General features: G+C 40.2%; 1 protein-coding gene across 1 annotated transcript; it reads right to left on the minus strand.

Annotated features, from left to right (window-relative positions):
- Positions 1–1,210: 1,210 nt before the first annotated feature.
- On the minus strand, positions 1,211–23,211 carry LOC106084791 (dipeptidyl peptidase 9). Its single transcript, XM_013248713.2, has 12 exons — positions 22,999–23,211; positions 21,828–22,906; positions 21,535–21,754; positions 20,937–21,213; positions 11,993–12,272; positions 11,586–11,748; positions 11,214–11,525; positions 10,957–11,151; positions 10,587–10,898; positions 8,215–8,437; positions 2,082–2,274; positions 1,211–2,009 (listed from the first exon to the last, which is right to left on the minus strand). The coding sequence occupies exons 2-12, from the start codon at positions 22,814–22,816 to the stop codon at positions 1,808–1,810; spliced, it is 3,366 nt and encodes a 1,121-aa protein (XP_013104167.1). The 5' UTR covers positions 22,817–22,906; positions 22,999–23,211; the 3' UTR covers positions 1,211–1,807.
- Between the last annotated feature and the right edge of the window lie 608 nt (positions 23,212–23,819).

The raw sequence follows: 23,819 nt of genomic DNA on the forward strand, positions 1-23,819 counted from the left end.
GTGTGCCGTATCTATTCACATCTGCATCTCGTATAATCTTCTCCAACAGGATGTTAAAGAGATCACACGATAGGCTGTCTCCTTATCTGAAACCTCGTTTGGTATTAAATGGTTCGGAGAGATTCTCTCCTATTCTTACTGAGGAACGCGTATCAGCAAGTGTCATCCTGCAGAGTCTTATAAATTTTGCAGGGATACCAAACTCAGACATGGCTTGAAATACCTTTAAATGTAAAGGAGTATCGAAGGCGACTTTGTAGTCAAAAAAGAGATGGTAGGTGTTGATTTGTCCTCCTCGGGTCTTTTCCAGGATTTGGCACAGTGTGAATATCTAGTCCAGGGTGTATTTACCAGGTCTAAAGCCGCATTGATAGGGCCCAATTGTCTCATTGACTTTAGGTTTTAATCTTTCACACAGTACGCCCGCTAAGTATCTTGTATGCGATGGGAAGGAGATTTTTTTCCTCCGTAGTTGGCACACTCCGTCTTGTCTCCTTTCTTGTGTACGGGACATATTGGGTTGCCCAAAAAGTAATTGCGGATTTTTCATATAGTCGGCGTTGACAAATTTTTTCACAGCTTGTGACCCTGTAATTGCATTCTTTCTTCTGTCAGTTATCAGTTGTTATTTTTAGCTTGCTTTAGAAAAAAAGTGTAAAAAAAAGTATATTTGATTAAAGTTCATTCTAAGTATTATTAAAAATGCATTTACTTTCTTTTAAAAAATCCGCAATTACTTTTTGGGCAACCCAATAGTATGCTGAGGTTCCAATTATCGGGTATGCGTTCTTCTAGCCAGATTGCGCAGATATCAGCTTATCTACATACGCCTTATCAGCGTGTCGCTTCCGGTAACCCGTCGGCTCCTGCTGCCATGTTGTTCTTTAGTCGGTTTACTGCTACCTGGACCTCATTCTGGCTAGGAGGTAAACATTCTGTACCATCATCATTGATTGGTTCTGCGGCATCCTTTTCCAATTTCCATCGTAGTTTTTTGACTTCTACTTTTGCGTTTATCACCAGGTTCACTTGAGGATAACATGATCTAGCAAAAGCAACTCCTTTAGCATCGCGATTCTTTAAACCGTTTACCAACAACACATAAAGCCAATGAGATTATGATTGAAAGCATTCTGTCTTCTGTCGCTTATATTAAACCATTCATAACTTTGTACAATTTCATCATCGTTTATATAAAAAACATTGATAATTTATGTTTATTTAAATTACAAAAATATATTGAAATAAATTTCGAACGAGCACAATTAAATAACAGGTTGTCTTCTTCAATAATTAATTAAACACTTTGCCCCTGTTAATGGGGTGTAGGGGGTAGGTTTGCATATGCATTTGTTTTGTTTTTTTTTTTTGTTTTGCTTTTCACTAAATCTCATCGATGATGACATTCCTGGAATAATATTTTCAGTAATCAGTTTAAAAAATAAAAATAATTAAAACAAAAAAAAAAGAAAAAAGAAAAAAGAGAATATCATTGCATATTGCATTAAATTGTAACAGCCACTAAAAAGAAGCATTTTTTCTTGTTGAGAAAGTAAAATTAGAGAGTACGCAGAATAGGAAGAGAGGGTTGGTAGGGTTGCAGGGATGGATACAGAGGGTTTGAAACAAATACAACAAATTGATCTGAATGTACATATTTAACGCCGAAAATCTCAAGTTTATATATGTATATATAGGTATTATATTGATTGATGTGTGTGTAGAATTGCTGGCTGCGCTGCGCTGCGCTGCATTCATCATCAACAACAAACAAATGTGTCTCCGAATGTGTTGCTTTGCTTGCTTTTTATAGGTTTTGCAGAAATGACAACAATTTTGTCTCATAATTCTTATTGGATTCCAGATTCCGCAACGAGTGCCGTTCGTCGGGAAATATATGCAGTGTATAGGGTTTATTGGCTTTATTCAAGGCATTTATCAGCTGAGATGTGTGGAAAAAATGTACATTTTCATCGATGAGGCCATGAATCAGCAATAATCGGTTATCTCTGTAAAGTAAAGAAACAACATACATATTAACATAGCGTTCCATGCAAGGGGTTTATTTTGTGTATGCTTACTCTTCGGGAAATGAATGAATGTAATTGAGCACCGAACCAGCCGTATAACCGTGCTTATTGTTTTGTGGCAAATCCATGTAACGTTCTGTATAGCCCGTATCATAGTATTCCCAATTTGTGACTGGCGCACCAGCTATGGCTACCTTAAATATGTTTGGATAATGCACTAAGCCCATGAGACTTAAATAGCCTCCTATAAAAAAAAAACAGAAAAAAGAAAAAATTAGCAAAAGATTGAAAATTAACGTTTAGAATAGGGGATAGGTATATATAAAATTGTCATTCCGTTTCGGTACAACATACAACTACAGGGTAGGTTAGGTTAGGTTTAAGTGGCAGTCTACCATCAGACTAACTCAGATGTTTTCGTCCATTGTGATTTCACAGGAATAGAAGAAGGAAGATGCCTTCTAGTTCCTACCGTTGAACCATCCAAATCGCTTCAAAAACACCCATTAACTTGCGAATGTTCACATCTGCTAAATCAGACAGGTTCTCAAAGAAATGAGAACCTTAAGTGGAATTCCTCCTAGTCAGAATGACGTCCAAGTAGCAGTAACCCGACTAAAGAACAACAAGGCAGCAGGAGCCGACGGGTTACCCGCTGAACTATTTAAGACCGGAGGCGACACGCTGATAAGGCGTATGCATCAGCTTATCTGCGCAATCTGGCTAGAAGGACGCATACCCGATGATTTGAACCTCAGCATACTATGTCCCCTACACAAAAAAATGACACAAGACGGAGTGTGCTAACTACAGAGGAATAAATCTCCTTCCCATCGCATACAAGAAGCTTAGCGAGCGTACTGTGTGAAAGATTAAAAAAAAAGTCAATGAGATAATTGGGCCCTATCAATGCGGCTTAAGACGACCTGGTAAATCCACCCTAGACCAGATATTCACACTGTGCGAAATCCTGGAAAAGACCCGAGAAGGACAAATCAACACCTACCACCTCTTTGTTGACTACAAAGCCGCCTTCGATACTCCTTTACGTTCAAAGGTATTTCAAGCCATGTCTGAGTTTGGTATCCCTGCAAAATTAATAAGACTCTGCAGGATGACACTTGCCGATACGCGTTCCTCAGTAAGAATAGGAGAGAATCTCTCCGAACTATTTAATACCAAACGAGGTTTCAGACAAGGAGACAGCCTCTTGTGTGATCTCTTTCATATCCTGCTGGAGAAGATTATACGAGATGCAGAAGTGAATAGATATGGCACACTAATCACAAGAGAGCACATGCTACTTACCTATGCCGACGATATCGATATCATAGGTCGGTCACCGGAAGTAGTAACTGCAGCCTTTGAAAGAATCGAAAGAGAGTCAGTGAAAATGGATAGTAAATGGAGATAAGACGAAATGGATGGTCTCCACTCCCAAAAAGCCTTGTACAACCGAGCAGATAAAGAACATGGAGAAAGTTGGGAACCACAACTGGGATGAGATGAGTCAGTAACTTTATCTACCTCGGCACCACCGCAACCGAAACGAATGACACCAGTTTTGAGATAAAGCGAAGAATAATACTGGCAAACAGATGCTACTTTGGACTAAGTAAGCAGTTTAGAAACAAGGCCATCTCTCGACAGACGAAGACTACACTTTACAAGACACTGATACTACCCGTGCTGTTATATGGTTCTGAAGCATGGGTACTTGTGAAAGCAGATGAGACAGTGCTTGGAGTATTTGAGAGAAAGATTCTTCGTAAAATGTATGGACCAGTTTGCGTTAACGGAGAATATAGGCGAGGTATGAACCATGAGCTGTATGAGCTGTATGACGACGATAGCATAGTTACACGCATCAAAATACAACCACTGCGTTGGCTAGGTCATGTTGTCAGAATGGATGAAGAAGCTCCAGCAAAGAAGTCTTTTGAAGGCAAATAGGGTGGTACACGCAAACCGGGAAGACCAAAAGCCCAATGGAAAGATCAATTTGTGGGAGACACCTCGAAACTTGGTGTCAGAGATTTTAGAATGAGCGCAGAAGATCGAGGCGCTTGGAACGCTATTCTACGTCCGGCTAGTGGAACAATTATTCTGTCATAGCCAATTAAAGTAAGTAAGTAAGTGGAATTCCTTCTGACTGCTAGTGCGGGACACACACACACTGAAGGTGTTCTATAGTCTCTTCTTCTTCGATGTTCTCACAGCTTCTGCAAAAGTCGTTGCTGGTAACCTTTATTCTGTCAGCATGTTTTCCGATTAGACAGTGACCTATCATGACGGACACAATGACTGAGACGTCTGTTCCAGCCAATGACAGCAAAGCGGTAGACCTCTTCAAGTCTAGATTAGGCCACAAAGTTTTGAAATGCCCACAGCCCCCTCTTTGTGACCATCTATCATTTGTTGTCCTTCGGGCCTGGTTCTGAAAACTTAGCTTATATGTCGCTAGAGGCATACCCACAGATTCCAGTATCCCTGGAATGTGTAGGGTAGTTCCTAGTCTCGCAAGCTCATCCGCTTTACAGTTCCCTGGGATATCTCTGTGGCCCGACACCCAGAACAGGTGAATTTTGAACTGTTCAGCCATCTCGTTGAGAGATCTGCGACAGTCGAGGGCAGGTTTTATGTTCAAAAATACGTTCTCCAGGTATTGAATGCTACTTTAACCTCACGGCAGTGGTCGTTGCAATTTGTCAACCCATAATGTAGAGACGTAAGATGTAGCATAAAATTCAGTGCATCAGATGGTGTCGTCCTCAGTGCGGCTATGATGCACAAACAAGCCATCCTTTGGGTCCGGTTAAGTATTGAGCAGTACGTGGACTTTTGAAGCGCCGTTCACCAGACCCCAACACCATTACAGCATTATAGGTCTGACAACTGCAAAATATACCCAAAATATGACACGCGGTCTAAACACCCAACTTTTACCAGTGGCTCTCTTGCAGATATATAGGGCAAGAGTTGCCTTTCTTGCCCTTTCCAAAATGTTGGAATTGAAATTCAATTTCCTGTCCAGCAAAACACCCAGGTATTTTGAGCTTTCTGTAAATGGAACATTCTTTCCTGCCAAGGAGACAGGTTCCACTGTAGGCAACTTGTATCTCCTGCTGAAAAGAACTACTTCTATCTTGCACGGATTTATACCTAGACCACTTCACTGTTGCAGGCAGAGCTTCCTGAAGTATATCTCGTAGAGTGCTGGGAAACTTTCCCCTAACCGCAATTGCCACATCATCAGCATACGCGATCACTTTTACGCCTTTTTCTTCCAGCGACAATAATATATTGTTAAAGGCTATATTCCAAAGTAGAGGAGACGGTAGACCTCCTTGAGGTGTTCCTCTGCTGACCCATCTTTTTAGATCCACAGATCCCAAGCCCGCCTTAATGCATTTTTTAGTAAGGAAGTTATTAATAAAATTTCTTACGGTATAGTTGATGCCTTGAAACTCCAACTCCTTCATGATTGAAGCCGGTTTTACATTATTGAAAGCACCTTCAATGTCAAGAAATGCTACCATTGTAATTCCTTGACAGCGAGAGAACCCTCTATGTAGCCGACTAGGTCGTGAAGGGCTATTTCAGTGGATTTGCCTTTACTGTATGCATGCTGCTGCCGCGACAGGCGATCTCCAGGGATCTTTGCCCTAAGATATGTTCCTATCAACCTCTCCAAGAGTCTTCAGCATAAAGAATGACAGACTAATAGGTCGATAATCATTCTGTATGCTTTCGGAATGAAAATGACCCTCGTGTCCCTCCATCCCACAGAGGGATGGGGTCTTAGACACATATTTCGAGGTGTTACAAGCAGAATGAAGAAATTAGTATACCCCCATCCCCCATTTGATGGAGGATATAACAAAAATTGTAAAATAGCCTTTTAATGATCTTCGTCCTAAGAGGCAAAAAACTTGAAAAATATTTTTTATTGATTTGTCTAAGCTCGATGTGATCACATTTTGCTCTGAGTCGATGAAAAAAATGAGTAAAATGGCCCAAATAGAAACGTGCATCGGATTGGCATCTGGCGAATTGGACAGTCACTGCGTGGACTATATATAAGTGTGGAAAACCATTTCATTCTTGGTTAACACATGCTTAATGTGACGGTGCCTTGTTGGTACGTCCATTGTCTTCGACCGAAATGTTTGAGTACCCACGGCTCCAATGCAACTTCCAAAATGTCTTCCCAATAATAAGTTGCATCTACTTTGACGCCAGGCTCGATGGAAACGATTGAAGGCCGTGTTATTTACGAAATCCCAAACGGTTCTCTTTTCCACACCCCTATGTCGGTTCAAGTCTGCTTTTGTATCCCCACCTAAGTGCCAAGCAATGTCATAAGAAATGCCCCAACGTCTCATCACCTATTTCGAGATACAGATATAATACTGTCTATAATGCTCGATATGACAAGGCGATCGGTTCTATGGACCGGAACGAGTATGTTCTCCACCTATAGGAGCTTGACGAGGATCGCTACCTCCACATAAGCCATGTGGCTACTACAACAACAGATAAACAAAAAAAAAAAAAACGTCTGCTCTACTCGATTTCTAACGGAAGAAATTGACCCCCCTCCGGCAAACCAGAGTAGTTCCGGCCTAATTACGTTTCGGCAGATGCAGCCGCCTCAACTCCTACAGAGCAGGGATTGATGCCGACATGCAAGATGTATGTGCCGATTATGACCAGAGACCACACGATACACGGCACCTGTTTAACTGCCCAGCCAGACCCACTCGACTCAGACGCAGATCCCTCTGGACGCACCCCATCTTAGTCGCAGAGTTCCTGGATCGTGACACTCAGCAGACGAAAGGTAGAACAAAACAAACTGCAACAACAACAACAACTAACGGTTACTCAATTCCATGACAGCCGGTCGTACGTACCGGATTGACCCAATGGAGTTTTTCGTCAGCAAGGGCTGCCACCTCAGTGTATAACATACTGCTCCAACAACTACATCAATCAACGGTTACTATTTCTTAAAAATAGTAATCATTAAAGACCCGTGAAAAACGAATGGACACATTTATTAGAGATCGTCTCAATCCTTCGTTGATATGTGGTTATCGGCATGCTTACACTAAAGGTCGGTCGGTTGGCAGTGCTCGGCTACTTCGAAGAGAATTTGACACGACCCGGAACGGGATAACTATCAGCACCGATCTATGTGGAAATCATTGTTACCAAGAGAAGCTCAGCTGAGAGCTAACGGGCGGGTCCATAGGATGCCGATCCATACGGAGTAGCTGCAATTGAAGTCGCTGACAATCAGCGGTATCGAGTGGAGAGACTCAGTGAGAGGCCGGGCGACTCCAGCTCTTCCTTAAATACTGAATAATTATGATGCTCGAAATGATAGGGGGAGTTGTTGAGAGCTTTAAATAACCAAAAGCCATCACATTTCCGCGGCGATCGGTCCTATAGACCGGAACAAGCGTACTAGCCTATTCGCAAAATTTCAGGCAAATAGGATAAGAATTGTGCCCTCTAGATGCAAAGCGCCGCTAGATTGGGCATATCGGCCACTGTGCAATAGTCTGAAGTCATGCTTCCCATGTCTAGGATAAGCAATATCCTGTTTCGCGCTGTGAAGTTTAGTGATCCTCGCCAAGCCCCTATTTTAACGAATTTTAAAACTGTGATACTGTGTAGCCCATCTGCGCCAATTGTAATATGATAGTATAAATGTCGAAGATGGTAGAAGCGGACCATCTAATTTTTTGTTCACATATATTTCGCCACATGCCAACATAAGATAAAACTATAACTACCTCGAGTTATATACCTGGTAGTTATTATAAATATATACATTTTTTTGGAGGCCACCATAGCGCAGAGGTTAGTTTGACGCTGAGCGCCTGGATTCGAATCCTGGCGAGACCATCAGAAAAAAATTTTCAGTGGTGGTTTTCCCCTCCCCCTATGCCATGTAAAACTTCTCTCCAAAGAGGTGTCGCACTGCCGCACGCCGTTCGTCCTCGGCTATAAAAGGGAAGCCTCTTATCATTGAAAACTTGAATCGGACTGCATTGATGTGTGGGAAGTTTGCCCCTGTTCCTTAGTGGAATGTTCATGGGCAAAATTTTTATTTTTACAATTTTTTTTTAATTTTGTCAAATATTTGAATCTTTTCTCATTTTTTTTCACTTACCGTATGACCAACCATGGATTCCCACTCGATTCATATCAATATAACCTAGTTGGTCAGCAAGAATTTTTAAAGCATCCACTTGATCGTTTAATTCCACTTGGCCCATGCGACAGCGTATGTGACTTTCAAATTTAATGCCGCGATGTCGGGAACCTCTCGAATCTATACAAATAACACAATAACCCTGAGCAGCCAGCATATGCATTCGCAACTGATGTTTACCCTGAAAGAATAAAGGATTAAAATTTTTCTTGTACACAGAAAAAAATCGCCAAAAAATTTTATTAATAATACACAGAAAAAAAAAATATTACGAAAATTTTTTTAATTAAAAATGTAATTGAAAATAAAAAAAGTTTTCGATTAAAAAATTATTTGAATCAATAATTTTTTTAATTGAATCCGAATTCTTTTTCAATTACGATAGTGATAGAAATGTAGGCAATTTTCAACTAAACAAGTAAAAGCGTGCTAAGTTCGGCCGGGCCGAATCTTATATACCCTCCACCATGGATCGCATTTGTCGAGTTCTTTTCCCGGCATCTCTTCTTAGACAAAAAAGGACATAAGAAAAGATTTACTCTGCTATTAGAGCGATGTCAAGATATGGTCCGGTTTGGACCACAATTAAATTATATGTTGGAGACCTGTGTAAAATGTCAGCCAATTAGAATAAGAATTGCGCTCTTTGGGGGCTCAAGAAGTAAAATAGAGAGATGGATTTATATAAGATTTGTATCGGGTTATGGACCGATTCGGACCAAAATAAACACGTATGTTGATGGTCATGAGGGGATCCGTCGTACAAAATTTCAGGCAAATCGGATAATAATTGCGACCTCTAGAGGCTCAAGAAGTCAAGGTCCCAGATCGGTTTATATGGCAGCTATATCAGGTTATAAACCGATTTTATCCATACTTAGCACAGTTGTTGAATATCATAAGAAAATGCTTCGTGCAAAAATTCATTCAAATCGGATAAGAATTGCGCCGTCTAGAGGCTCAAGAAGTCAAGACCCAAAATCGGTTTATATGACAGCTATATCAGGTTATAGACCGATTCGAACCATACTTGGCACAGTTGTTGATTATCATAACAAAACACGTCGTGCAAAATATCATTCCAATCGGATAAGAATTGAGCCCTCTAGAGGCTCAAGAAGTCAAGACACAAAATCTGTTTATATGACAGCTATATCAAGTTATGAACCGATTTGAACCATACTTGGCACAGTCGTTGGTTATCATAACAAAACACGTCGTGCAAAATTTCATTCCAATCGGGTAAGAATTGCGTCCTCTAGAGGCTCAAGAAGTCAAGACCCAAGATCGGTTTATATGACAGCTATATCAAAACGTGGACCGATATGGCCCATTTACAATACCAAACGACCTACACTAATAAGAAGTATCTGTGCAAAATTTCAAGCGGCTAGCTTTACTCCTTCGGAAGTTAGCGTGCTTTCGACAGACAGACGGACGTACGGACGGATATGGCTAGATCGACATAAAATGTCGCGACGATCAAGAATATAAATACTTTATGGGGTCTCAGGCGAATATTTCGAGTAGTTACAAACAGATTGACGAAATTAGTATACCCCCCATCCTATGGTGGCGGGTATAAAAATTAATTGATTCAATCATTTTTATACCCCACACCACCAGTGTGGTACATGGTTGTTGTTGTAACCCCATTTTCATGTGGAGGTGGCGATCTTCGTCAAGCTCCTGTAGAAGAACAAAGGACCAATCGCAGGAGAAACATGGTGGCCATTTGTTATTTAAAGGCTCCAATAACTCGCCTTGTCATATCGAGCATCATAGGCACTCAGTATTTGTGCAAGAGTCAGTGCCGCCCGGCCTCTCACTAGGACTCTCCGCTCGATACCGATAAGTGACCGGGACTAACGTTGCAGCTACTCCGTATGGAGCATTCCACTATCCGCAAACTGTGAACTCGCCGGGTAGCTCGCAGCTAAGCTGCTCGTGACAGCAAAGAACACCACACAGATCGGACCTTAATGTTCCAACCAGTTTTGTGGGTAAAGCCTCTGGAGCTAATTGAAATTTTGAACATTCTTAAATATGTTTTCTTGCTCAACACTACTTTCTTCTTGTTCTGATTGGTCGAAGCAAATTTGCTGAAAATTTTAAATATCAGGGCGAATCGCCCTGTTTACAAATGTTGACACATTAAGTTCCCCAAAAAAAAGATGCTTTGTTTTCAGCAATACGCCGATGCGGCCACCTTATTAAATACCCCTTGGAACTGTCGAATTAAGCTATTTCATTACGTTCTGTGAATACGACTGATAAATTTTAATGTATTTTCCATAATCAATTTTGGTTTTGATATTTTTTTTACTCACCTTGAATGTATTATTAACAGTCTGCACTTCAGGTCCACCATAAACATTTAATACCGTAGGATATTTTACACCCAATTGGAAATTGTGAGGTTTAAAAACCATCGCATACACAATCTCACCCGAAGGCAGTTGAGGCGAATAGATTTGGGGACAATACTGAGGTTCGGGTTTGCCACCTTCGTGTAAATAGCCCATCAATGAAAGATGAATGCCATTTACTCCACCATTTTGGCATGTCTGCACCAAACGCATTACTTTGCAGGATGGTAAACGTTGTATGTTGCAGTAAACTTGAAGCATTAATTGACATGACTGTAAACAATACGAGAGTGAGAAAGAGAGGGAGTAAAAAAAGATCATTTATTATTACCTCATCGAATTCCACCATGTATGAGTAGCCCGGTTCAGTTAGCTGCCTGATGTGTTCCGGCCTTTGTAAACTTACAACATACAAGTGTTTTTCGAGTGGTGTTTCTCTTAAGCCTAAAAAGTACACAAGCTGTTTTTCCTTATCAACCCATAGGTTGCGGCCCAGCACTTCCCATTCCCCGGAAGTTAAAGCGACCTGCAAAGTAAAGTAAATTGCTTTTAAATGTTTCTAATGGCAAGCATTATTGACCAAATGACCTTATTTATAATTCGTGGATGAAGTGTTGCCGAGTCCATTATATCGGCAGCATGATTATCTGACGAATTTGTCGCACCATGGAACTTTAAGCGTTGACTGTTGTCGAAAGCACTACCAGCAGATGAATTCAAAACAGGATCATTGCAGCCATTTAATGTCTTTGCACAAAGGCTTGAAGTAACTAGATATAAATGACGAAACCCCGTCTCTTCGGAGGCCCAAAGAAAGGTTACTGTTGTGTCGGTAATTTCCAGGAAATGTAACAAGTCATGTACATTAATCCATGATTCGGATATTTGAGTATATATGACCTTTAGGAGAATATATATTTGGTAACTGGCTTTATAAAGCAATACACTTAAATCGTTTACCTGCAAGGGAGATACCGTTCGGCAGAAGGGACTCTTCCAACTATGATCAGTTGAGCCCGATGGTGATGAAGTGGAACTACTGTAGGTTTCACAGAAATTATCTACTGGTATAAGTAACAAGTCCATACGCTGTTGCTTGCGATCCATCCCTGCCATCCACACACTAAGAAAAATGCAAAAGATATAGGAGTGTAACAGATATATGAATGTAGCAGTCAAATCCGCTTAAATAAAAACCTTTTAATTGAAAAAGTTGTTTGAATGAAATATTAAATTATGAAAAAAAACACATTTCAAGGATATCAACACTGCCTAGTTGTAAACATTGGATAATTGAAACAACCTTTTCATAATTTGCTGGTTTCATTTAAACAGATTCGACTTTAATCCGGTTATGTGTTGCTTACTATTTGGAGTCCATGGTCCAGCCTACGCGCACAATGTACTCTAACCAAGGCAGTACAACAGACAAGGAATATGGCAAGTCTTTAATACATACATCACTGATTTGCAAAGATTCGTTTAAAACGAATTGAACCATTTTTAGTTTAGATTTGGCATTTGGTGTACCAGTTCTGGGAAATCTATACTCTTCCATTTCGCCCGGAGCCGCATGTGCTGATGGGAAGGTGTACAGACAAACATCCGATTCATCTACCTCTTCGTAAACTATGCGATATATGCCATCTATAAAGGAAGACACAAAAGTTATAAAAATTGACTCTATCAAAAAGCAATGCTTCACACAGTGGTTGGTCGTTGATCAGATGGTATTCTCTTTATTCTCAGAAATGTGAAGACCCAAACATTTAACAAGACATCAATCATGAAATCACATGTTGAGTTAATACACATGCAGATCTTTTTAATTCCGATTAAAAACTGTTATCTGTAGAGACGGGATTTTTATGCGAAGTTAATTGGAAAATGCGTTGGCAATAAAATTGGACTTTGTAAACCCATAATGACTTGGGAACTTTAATTGCGCATGCATATTTAAATAGACTCTAGTTATCTGTTACAATTTTGACCAATGACAAGTAATTATGTGTTCTAAAACAGCACCGCACTGTTATGTTACAATAAATTTTGTGAAAGTGCCGCAGCGTGTATCACTATCTATTGGGTTGCCCAAAAAGTAATTGTCGGTAATATAGTATTGTAGTAATATAGTCGGCGTTGACAAATTTTTTCAACGGCTTGTGACTCTGTAGTTGCATTCTTTCTTCTGTCAGTTATCAGCTGTTACTTTTAGATTGCTTTAGAAAAAAAGTGCGCGAAATTTTGTTTACATTTGTTTGTTTGGCGTGAATTTTAATATGGGTACCACATGTATTGAAAGAAATTCATTTAACAATCCGAATCAACGCTTGTGATATGCACCTTAAACGCAATGAATTCGATCCGTTTTTAAAACGAATCATAACTGGAGATGAAAAATGGATTGTTTACAACAACGTTAGTCGAAAACGATCATGGTCCAAGCATGGTGAACCAGCTCAAACCACTTCAAAAGCTGATATCCACCAAAAGAAGGTTATGCTGTCTGTTTGGTGGGATTGGAAGGGTGTGGTATATTTTGAGCTGCTTCCAAGGAACCAAACGATAAATTCGGATGTTTACTGTCAACAATTGGACAAATTGAATACAGCCATCAAGGAGAAGCGACCAGAATTGGTCAATCGTAAAGGTGTCATATTCCACCAGGACAACGCTAGACCGCACACATCTTTGGTCACTCGCCAAAAACTGAGTGAGCTTGGCTGGGAACTTTTGATGCATCCACCATATAGCCCTGACCTTGCACCATCATACTACCTTTTATTTCTATCTTTGCAGAACTCCTTAAAAGGTAAAACTTTCGGCAATGATGAGGCTATAAAATCGCACTTGGTTCAGTTTTTTGCAGATAAAGGCCAGAAGTTCTATGAGCGTGGAATACTAAATTTGCCAGGAAGATGGCAAAAGGTTATCGAACAAAATGGCAATTATATATTTGATTAAAGTTCATTCTAAGCTTTATTAAAAATGCATTTACTTTCTTTTAAAAAATCCGCAATTACTTTTTAGGCAACCCAATATTATATAAAAATGAATGAATGTGTTGAGCTTTGTTTGTATGTAACCTATAGACTCAAAAGCGGCTTAACCGATTTTCATGAACATTTCACTGATGGTAGAGTTTGGCCCCCGATGGATGGATATTTTTATACCCTACACCACTACTATGGTACAGGGTATTACAACTTTGTGAATTTGTTTGCAACACTCAAAAGGAAGAGAGGTAGACCCATTGATAAGTATACCGATCAACTCAGAATCACTTTCTGACTCGATTTAGCTATGTCCGTCTGTCCATGTTAATTTGTGTACAAAGTACAGATCGCAGTTTTCATCCGATCGTCTTAAAATTTGGTACAGGTCTTGAGACGAAGCCTATTGAAATTGAAAAAAAACGGTTCAGATTTGGATATAGCTGTTGTTGTTGTAGTAGCAGTGTGTGGTACAGTGAGGCGGCAGCCCTTGCCGATGAAGGAATTCATCGGGTCAATCCGGTACATACAACCGGCTGCCATGGGATATAGCTCTCATATATATGTTCGTCCGATTTTCAGTAATAATGCAATAAAATGGTCATTTGTTAACCGATTCTCTCGAAATTAGGCAGAGAGGATTTTCTTATGACTCTCTATATTACTGGTGAATTTCATAGAAATCGGCCCAGATTTAGATAAAGCTGTCATATATTTATATCGCCAGATTTTCACCCCAAGAGCCACTGCAAGCGCATTGTTTGTCCAATATTGCCAAAAAATTTGCACAACGCTTTCCTCGACGACTACCACATTATCTAAGAAGTTTGCTCGAAATTGGTTTAGAATTAGATACAGCTCTTATATATATATATTCGTCAGATTTTGGGCAATTTGCTATAATGTTGTCCTTTGTCAACCGTAGTTATTACAGTTTGAACATATTTGCTCGCCGAGGTCCATCAAAATTGGATATAGCTCCCACATTGTACTAATGGGGTAAGTGTAGGGTATTATACAGTCGGCACCGCCCGACTTTTGCCCTTCCTTATTGGTTTGATATTAGAAGGGGGAGCGGACCCTCCCTTTTACCACAATTTTCAAAAACGCCAGATCTCGGTAATGGGTGCACCGATTTAAGCGAATTTTGATTGGCACACTTATGGAAACCCAAAAACACGAAATTATTAGAAAACCTTGGGGTCAAATAACCCCCGAAACCCACCCAAACGGACATGTTCACCGATTTGGATCATATGGGCATCAAATGAAAGGTATTTAAGAGTAGAGTACGAACTTGATATAACAATTTGAGCACAAGCGTCGCGGGGCCCTCCCCACCTCCCCAAAAACCACCCAAAAATGACATGTTCACCGATTGGGGCAATATGGGTATCAACTGAAAGTTAATTGGAAGTAGAAAACTTATATAAATATCTGGGGTAAAGTCCTAGGATGACCGTCCCATCCCAAAAACCACCCCTAAACGGACATGTAGGCCGATCAGGACAATTTGGGATTCAAACGAGCATTAGTTGAGAATAGATTACGAAGCTCATGTAAAAATTCGGGTCTATTCCCAGGCGGATCGCCCCACCCCAAAAAATTTGCCTCAAATGGACATGTACACCGAACGGGGCAATATGGGAATCAAACGAAAGGTATTTGAGATTAGAATACGAATCTTTTACAAAAATTGGGGTCAATTCCCAGGCGGTTGCCCCACTCCAAAATTATCCCCCAAATGGACATGTATACCAAATGCGACAATATGGAGTTCTAATGAAAGATATTTGAGAGTTAAATGCACATACAGAGGAATTCAATTCCAATAAACTTTTTTTTATAGGTCATGTGTCCAAAAATGTGCACCTTTGGGACATATTTGTCTTGATTTCTTCAAGTTAAAGCAATACTTCACACTCAATATTGCACCCGATTAAGATAACATTGAGCTCTCTAAGAAGAGCTTGCTTAAGGCCTTAATAGAACTAAGTGTTAATCCGTCTAAGAGTTTCTTTTTAGCAGGAGATACAAGGCCTTTCTTACCCATGAATTAGATGTAAACTGCAGTTGTCAGGTCTATGTTGTTGTTGTTGTAGCCACATTTGTTTTTGGCGATCCTCGTCAAGCTATTTTAGGTTAGCAAGCTCGTTACGGTACAAGGACCGATCGCCGCGGGAACATGGTGGCTATTGGTTATTTAGAGGCGCCAATAACTCGCCTTGTAATATCAAGCATCATAGGCACTCAGTATTTGTACAAGATCCGGTGCCGCCCGACTTCCCTCTGAGACTCCGCTCGATACCGCTGATTGTCCGGGACTGCCGTTGCAGCTACTCCGTATGGAGCATTCTACTATTCGCAACCTGTGGAAGCGCCCGGTAGCTCGCTTCTCGTGACAGCAATGAGCACCATACAGATCGTACCACAATGTTCCAATCTGTATCGTGCTCACAGCTATCCCGTGCCGGGTTTTAGACCTATATATATGGTTTAAACTCCCAAAAGGCCTTGTACAACCAAGCAGATAAAGAAAATGGAGAAAGTTGGGAACCACAACTTTGAGATAGTAACTTTATCTACCTCGACACCGCCGTAATCGAAGCGGATGACACCAGTTTTGAAATAAAACGAAGAATAATACTGGCAAACAGATGCTACTTTGGACTAAGTAAGTAACATTTGTTTGCCACCTATCGACAGACGAAGATTGCACCGTACAAGACACTGATACTACCCGTGTTGTTATATGGTTCTGAAGCATGGGTACTTGTGAAAGCAGATAAGGCAGTGCTTGGAGTATTTGAGAGAAAGATTCTTTGTTAAATATATGGACCAGTTTGCGTTAACGGAGAATATAGGCAACGTATGAACCACGAGTTGTATAAGCTGTATGACGACGATAGCATAGTTACACGCATCAAAATAAAACGGCTGAGTTGGCTAGGTCATGTTGTCAGAATGGATGAAGAAGCGCCAGCAAAGAAGTATTTTGAAGGCAAACACGGTGGTACACGCAAACCGGGATGATCAAAAGGCCGACGGAAAGATCAAGTGGTGGGAGACACCTTCAAACTTGGTGTCAGAGATTTTAGAATGAGCGCAGAAGATAGAGGCGCTTGGAGCGGTATTCTACGTTCGGGTAGTCGAACAAATGTTCTGTCATAGCCAATTAAAGTAAGTAATAGAGCCTTGCCAGTATGGTATTATAGTCTAGTGAACGGCGCATCGATAATCAATCTGCTGTTCAATTTTCACCGGATTCAAAAGACGGCTTATTGAGCACGACACCATTTTGGCTGGACAAAAAACTGCTGTGATTACTGCCGTGAGGATAAGGCAGATTCCCCTTTAGTCTAGCTGTGATCGCCTAAGGCACTACCACAAGAATTATACCTTGTGAGAGTTCAAGAAGTTTAACGGGATGATCGATTTTTATAGGAACTAACATTAATGTTCCTATGTTACTGCTACGTTCGTATACGTATACGTATGAATTTCATTTAAACCTGCGCTACCTGTATCCTATCCATTATCATATCCGTACAGGTAGTAAACCCACATCTAGAGTTTAAACAGCATGAAATTGTATATACGTAGGGCAAATATCTCCGTCTCCTCATGTAGGTTGTTATGTAACTTCTCTAACCGCTTCAATACTAGTTCATACAATGTCAGAAATGCCCATGAACATTCAATTGAGGAACAGAGGCAAGCTTCTCACATTTTAATGAGTGCTATCCCATTCAAGTTTAAGCCCAATGATAAGGAATTTGTATAAACCTGTCTGAACGGCGTGCCACAGTGGGAAACCTTTTTGGCGTAGAAGTTTTAACATTGCATTGAAGGGGGAAATAATTTCTAGGGTTCTCGCCAGGTTTCAAGCCCAGGCGGACATGTTAACCTCTGCGCTTCGGTGGCCCCCAAATAAGTTTTCTACTGGCTTCTGTTAAATAACCAGATCTCTCTGCATCATAGATGGGATGTATCGGGTATGATCTGGTAGTTAGTCGAGTAGGATTCACTGGGCAGATGAATGGGTGCGTATGCATTCCAGGGTTACAAATGGAACATATATTAATCCTAGTCCTATGGGAATATAGGCGGCTGCATTTGCCGCAAGGTATTTAGGCAGATCTACACTAGTTTTGCCGACAATTACACTACACAGGGCACTGATATTGCTGATGTATGGCTGCAAAACATGGGAACTTGCGAAAGCAGATGAGGTGAACTTGGGAGTGTTTGATAGAAAAATTTTCTCTAAAATATACAGACCAGTCTGCGTTAATGGAGAATATAGGCGTCGTATGAATCACAAGCTGTATGACGACGATAGCATAGTTAAACGCATGAAAATACAACGGTTGCGTTGTCGTGTTGTCAGAATGGATGTAGAAGCTTCAGCAAAGAAGACTTTTGAAGGCGACCATAATAGAATGCGCAAAAGGGAAAGACCGCAACTGCGCAATCCCATGGCAGCCGGTTGTACGTACACCGGATTGACCCTATGAAAACCTTCATGGGCAAGGGCTGCCGCCTCAGTGTACAACACACTGCTACAACAACAACAACAACAACCAAAACTGCGATGGAATGACCAAGTGGAGACCGACATCTCGAAACTGGGTGCCAATAATTGGAGAACAAGCGCAAAAGATCGAGGCGCTCGGACATCATTTCTACGTTCGACTAGAAGAATAAATTTTAGGTATATGTGGTCAGCAAGGTTTCTTGGTCAGCTTCCAAAGTGCTGTCAGTAAGCGATTTGAGGAGCTTTGTTTTTGTACCAGACTTTGTCACAAATTGCAGTAGCAATGCTTTCAAATATCATACCAAGTACTTTGGTCGATTTGAATAACCAACTGATCGACATTGATGCTTAGCACTTGGAAGTTATCCAATAAGGCACGGTGGAAAAATGCCTCAAATGTCTTGGATACTGGCGAGAGAAGCGATATCGTTCTATACGATTTTCCTTTATTTGAATCCTTATCAGGTTTCAATAACGGGATCAAAAAAAGCCAATTAACATTTAATTTAAGAACATGGGCAAACGGGAACGCTTTCACTCCGTCTATTTTTCAGACGTCATGCACAATAACACAGTCAAGAGACAGACTGGGCATCTTGTTCAAGAACTCGTCTACCGGTACGTACAAATTACTCTGCATCAAAGTACAAGATTCCGTCGGGAATCATTGACTTGAACGAATTGGCGTTGCGGATGACGCTGCAGCATGACAGTAAACCAGTGAGATGACAGTACACCATAGCGTACTAATACCAGCAACTTAATTTTACTCCCGGCACGAGATGGCTATGAGCAACATGCGGGTTGGAACACTCATTTCCGATTTGTATGGTATGCGAATAGTGGAATGCTCCATATATGGAGTAGCTGCAACTGCAGTTACGGACAATCAGCGGTACCGAGGGTAAAGTATCAGTGAGAGAACTGCCGACACCGGCTCTTGCTTAAATACTGAGTGCCTATGATACAATATACGGTATGACAAGGCGAATTATTCACGCCTTTAAATAACCAATTACCATAACATCCTTGCAACAATCTGTCCTATGGCCCGCAACGAGCTTGCACACTTATGGAACTTGACGAGGATTGCCACTTCCACGTATAAATGTAGTTACGACAACAAAAACTTAACTAGAATGCTGCTGAAAGGCTCTAGCCATGGCTCGCGCCTATGTTCCTTGGCCGCCATTTCATTTTTAGATTCAGTTCTCCAATTTTCATGCCACTGGGATTGGGGTGACAAGTTACACGACGATAGTCTTTCATTTATCGCACTGTACGCCATTAACGCCATATGCCCATCCTTTTCATCCATCCACTTCTTCGCCAATATAAACCAACCTCTCGATTTCTTTTTCTTTTTGGACGAAAATGATCAAATTTACCAAAATTGGGAACAACTTTCTTTCCTTAAACTTTCCATATTTTTTAATTACAAATTTTTAATACGATTTTGCTGAAATCTTTTTTATAGAATAACTCCGATAACATAATTGAAGACGGCCCCCTATTTTTATACCCACCACTGAAGGTTAGCGGTATGTACATTTTGTCATTCCATTTTCAACACATTAAAATATTCAATTCCATGACGATCTATCCATGGCCGTCCATTTTTTGGCTTATTCACGCTACGGTTTTTAAAAATAAAGACATTGTGCTTCAACATTACACAGATAATATTTTACCATAGTTCAAAGATTGGTTATATTGGATTATACAATACTTGGATATAACTTTAATATAGACCGATCTCCCGGTTTGTCATATGCATTACATTTTCCGACAGGACGAATCTGGTTCGTGGGTAGGTAAGTTTTCTATAGCTATCTAGGTGTATTATTTTTTGCTCAACCTTTTTAACTTTGCCGTTCTATTTTCTGATTCCAAACATAAGCTGTAAAATATGCTTTTGAAATCATCAAAATAAAAATAAAAAATAAATCCAAAACAGACGTGAATAAATTTCTTCAATATCGATAATGAATGTCCTCCACATGGGCCAATTTCATATAGACCAACAAAGGTCCGATTATCCGATTTTACTCCGTTTGGTTGCAGAAGGAATTTGTAATTGGCTTGTGAATTATGGGCCTTCAATTAAGTCTTCGTATGAAAAGTATTCATGCATTATATTCTACATTCAAACAAACAGAGAACAAATTTTACCCAAGCGACAAAGTATATTAACTGTGCTATATTTCTGTAATTTGGCAAAAAAAAAACATGATAGTGACTGTCGACCCGGCAGAAAGTGGTTTTACTTCTCTTGAAATAAAAACTACTCTGCTTTAAATGAAAATAGTACCCCAATTATGAACTGAGAGCCAGGGTCTAGTGTATATCAACAACATTTTAGCTTATGATATGGCGATGGAACACATTTGTTAATTAATTTGTGAAAAATGATTATTTTTCGAACTTTTGGGTATATGCCTTAATGTTATATGACACAAGATGTAATAAACTGGCCAAATTAAAAGCAACCCATAGTTGGAATTATGTAAAGCTACTTTTGACCCAATTTATTTTGTAAAATGCAACATATTGAATAGGCATACGACCCTTTTTTATATGCTTTTATATAGTAACGGACACTGTGGACTGAACTTTTAACCAGTATTGATTGTATGTGTTCGCTGTAAGTGTATTGTTTAGGGTTACCATTTCTGGAAATAAATAAAAATTATCATGTAATTCATGTGCTACAATTATTCAATTGTAGTTAAGGCTATTGTTGTTGGTGTGCATATTAACTATTGCATTGTTTATATTTACCATCCGAATGTGGCTGCCACCAATAACCCTGATAGCGGCTGAATTCCTCTTGCATTACATACGAAGGAAGACCAGCGCTTAGAGGATCATCGGCAAAGGTGCGCCTTCCGTCGTGGGCAAACGTTAGACGTTCCTCATGGCCACTGAGTGTATGAGTTACCCAAATGTCGCAGCCGCTAATGTAGGCTATCAAATCGGAATTCTGTGGACATATTTGTGGATCTAATGCAGCCCATTGGGGGCATGTGCGCAGTTGTATTGGGAAGAGTGGACTATTCTATAGGAATAAAAATAAAAAACAAATGATGTACATAATTTATACTCAGACAGAACTTTCATGCTTCGAGAATGGAAATTTGTTTATATATATATATATATTCTGTCCAGGCCATAGATTAGAAATGATACCAATATCTCTACCACCACATTTTGTTTACCTTGTTTGTACAAGGGCAATGTACGATTTGAAATTAAGACGATTTCATTCGAATATGCATATGAGGTCGTTAACCCAAATAAAAAAAAAAAAATGAGACAAACACAAGTCCAGTTCTTGAAGCATTGAATAATTTCACCAGTTTGCAGCTGAGGTACTTACATTATATCCAGTATCCAAACATTGGTACAAGTCATTTAAGCACGGAAACACTATTTTGCCACTAGGCTTGTGCAATTCATATGATGTTATGCCCCACGTTGAGAGTCGTTTGCGTTCCTGCATCAGTTGGAACTCCCTTGCCCAAACATTTAAGCCACTTGCCCCTGCTGTTGCCGCAGCGATAGACATGGGTTGTTGTAATACTACGTTCCAACGAAGTCTGTAACAACAACAACACATATTAAGGAATTCTTCCTAATATAAAGTCCTCAAAGTTAATGGGAAATACCCACCTTTTGGCACTATTACCAAAACCGCCCAGGAAACCCGATTGCATCGTTGGCGATGATGCATGTGATGGTGGTGGGGATCCCATTCGTATGCTACCACTGTCATTAGGGCTATCTGGCGATGCTAAATCATCCGAATTATTCGTAGATGGCATATTTGATAAATTTATGTCTGTATAGAGCAACGTTGGTTCCCACGCATTTGGTGGTGTACTCAAGAAATAGCAACGAACTCTACCATCCGACAGAGTGCGAAATTGTATGCTACTGGGTACCATACTGGACAGATTAGACATTTGTTTCCGTATCTCGTTGACTGTAGCTTTTATTTCAGACCAAGTTTTGCGTGGAGTGGGAGCGGGTATGTTGCCATCCTCACCATCGTCCTCTTCGTCGTCATCTTCATCACAGTCATCGTCGTCATCGAGTTCCCCATGTGGTGGAGTAGTGCTTGTTGGTGAGCTAAGATGATTCGAAATGGCGGAGGCTGCTGCAACAACAACTTCAGCCGTTGTTGCCGAGGCAGCGGCTGCGGCCGCTGTTATGGGGGACGTCAATGAGTTCAGTGCTAATCCAATCGAAGAATAAAAGGCATTGGCAGTGGAGCCTATGCTCGTTAAACTTGCAATTGAACTAGCACCTCCCAAAGCACCACTCACTAGACTTGCAGTCGAAATGGGCGCACCACCGCCTCCACCTATCATTGGCAACACAGCCGAAGAACTGCTGGAACTCGGAGTACTAGCAGCACTCTGACTCTGACGATCTCCTGAAACACGCGAAGTAAAGCCATCCAAGAGATTGGCAAATGACGATGTGCTTCTTTCTATGGCAGGTGGAGATTGTGAAATGATTGCCGATGTTGAGCCCTGGCCATTGTTACTACTGTTTATGGGAGATGCAACATTGATACTGCCGGACGCTGAACTACTATTTGTTGTTGACGTCGACGACTGCATACGATTTCTATGCTGTGTCATGGTAGTGTCCATAATTTCCACTTAAATTCCACTTCTCACTCACTGTCTGTTAGCTTTCTATGAATAATTACTTCAATGGCAGCATGGATTTCCCCAACGTTCCTATTAGTAAAATCGAACAAAGATTTTATTATTTTCCACGGCAATTTCTCTCAGAGTAACCGTTGTTTTCTCTTCTTTAGCAGCTAAGCTACCTTTCTATTGTTTCTTCCTGGTGAGATTCCTTCTTCCTGTAAGATTCGCATTTATCATCATATTGCAGACGAATTCTTGCACCTTAAGTTCTGTTCCTTTATCTGGCTACTCTATAAAATCTTGAATTTTGTCAGCACGATATAAATTTCAAAAAAAGAAAAATAATATCTATGAAGAATTTTTATTTTTCGTAGGGATCTAAAATTCGACTTTCGACTAATCGATTAATCGACTTTTTGTGTGGAAATGTCGAAATCAAATAATCGATTATAAAACAGAGTCATCAACTTTTGGCGTTTTTGATTTCGTTTTAATTATCGACTTTATTCGCCCAATTAGGGCCAATTTGTATTTTCTTTAGGAAAATCATATAAATATGATTGAAAATTTTATCTTTTTCAATTAAACAATATCGTTTACATTGAAATTTTTATGATCTGAGTTTAACTAAATCCAAAAACAATAATCCTGTCCGTCTGAACTGTGTTTTTGGGGGTTTAGGTGACATACACAAGCGTACATACATACGTGTAACATGTGCATGTCGCAAATTCCCGCTAGACTATCAAATTTCTGGACACTTTCTTGTTGACATTCTAGTTTTTATTTGCGTTCTAATGTGTGGCAGCTACAAGATGAAAAGATTTATGATTATAAACGAGTAAGTTATGTTGTCGTTGTAGCCACATTTCCATGTGGTGGTGGCGTTCCTCGTCAAGCTCCTGTAGGTGAGCAAGCTCGTTCCGGTCCAAAGTATGAAAAAAATGCAATTTTAAACCAAAGGTGGTCTCATTTGTATAACAAACACAATCATATGCTG

Source organism: Stomoxys calcitrans, chromosome 2, assembly GCF_963082655.1.
Source record: "Stomoxys calcitrans chromosome 2, idStoCalc2.1, whole genome shotgun sequence".
NCBI classification, from domain to species: domain Eukaryota; kingdom Metazoa; phylum Arthropoda; class Insecta; order Diptera; family Muscidae; genus Stomoxys; species Stomoxys calcitrans.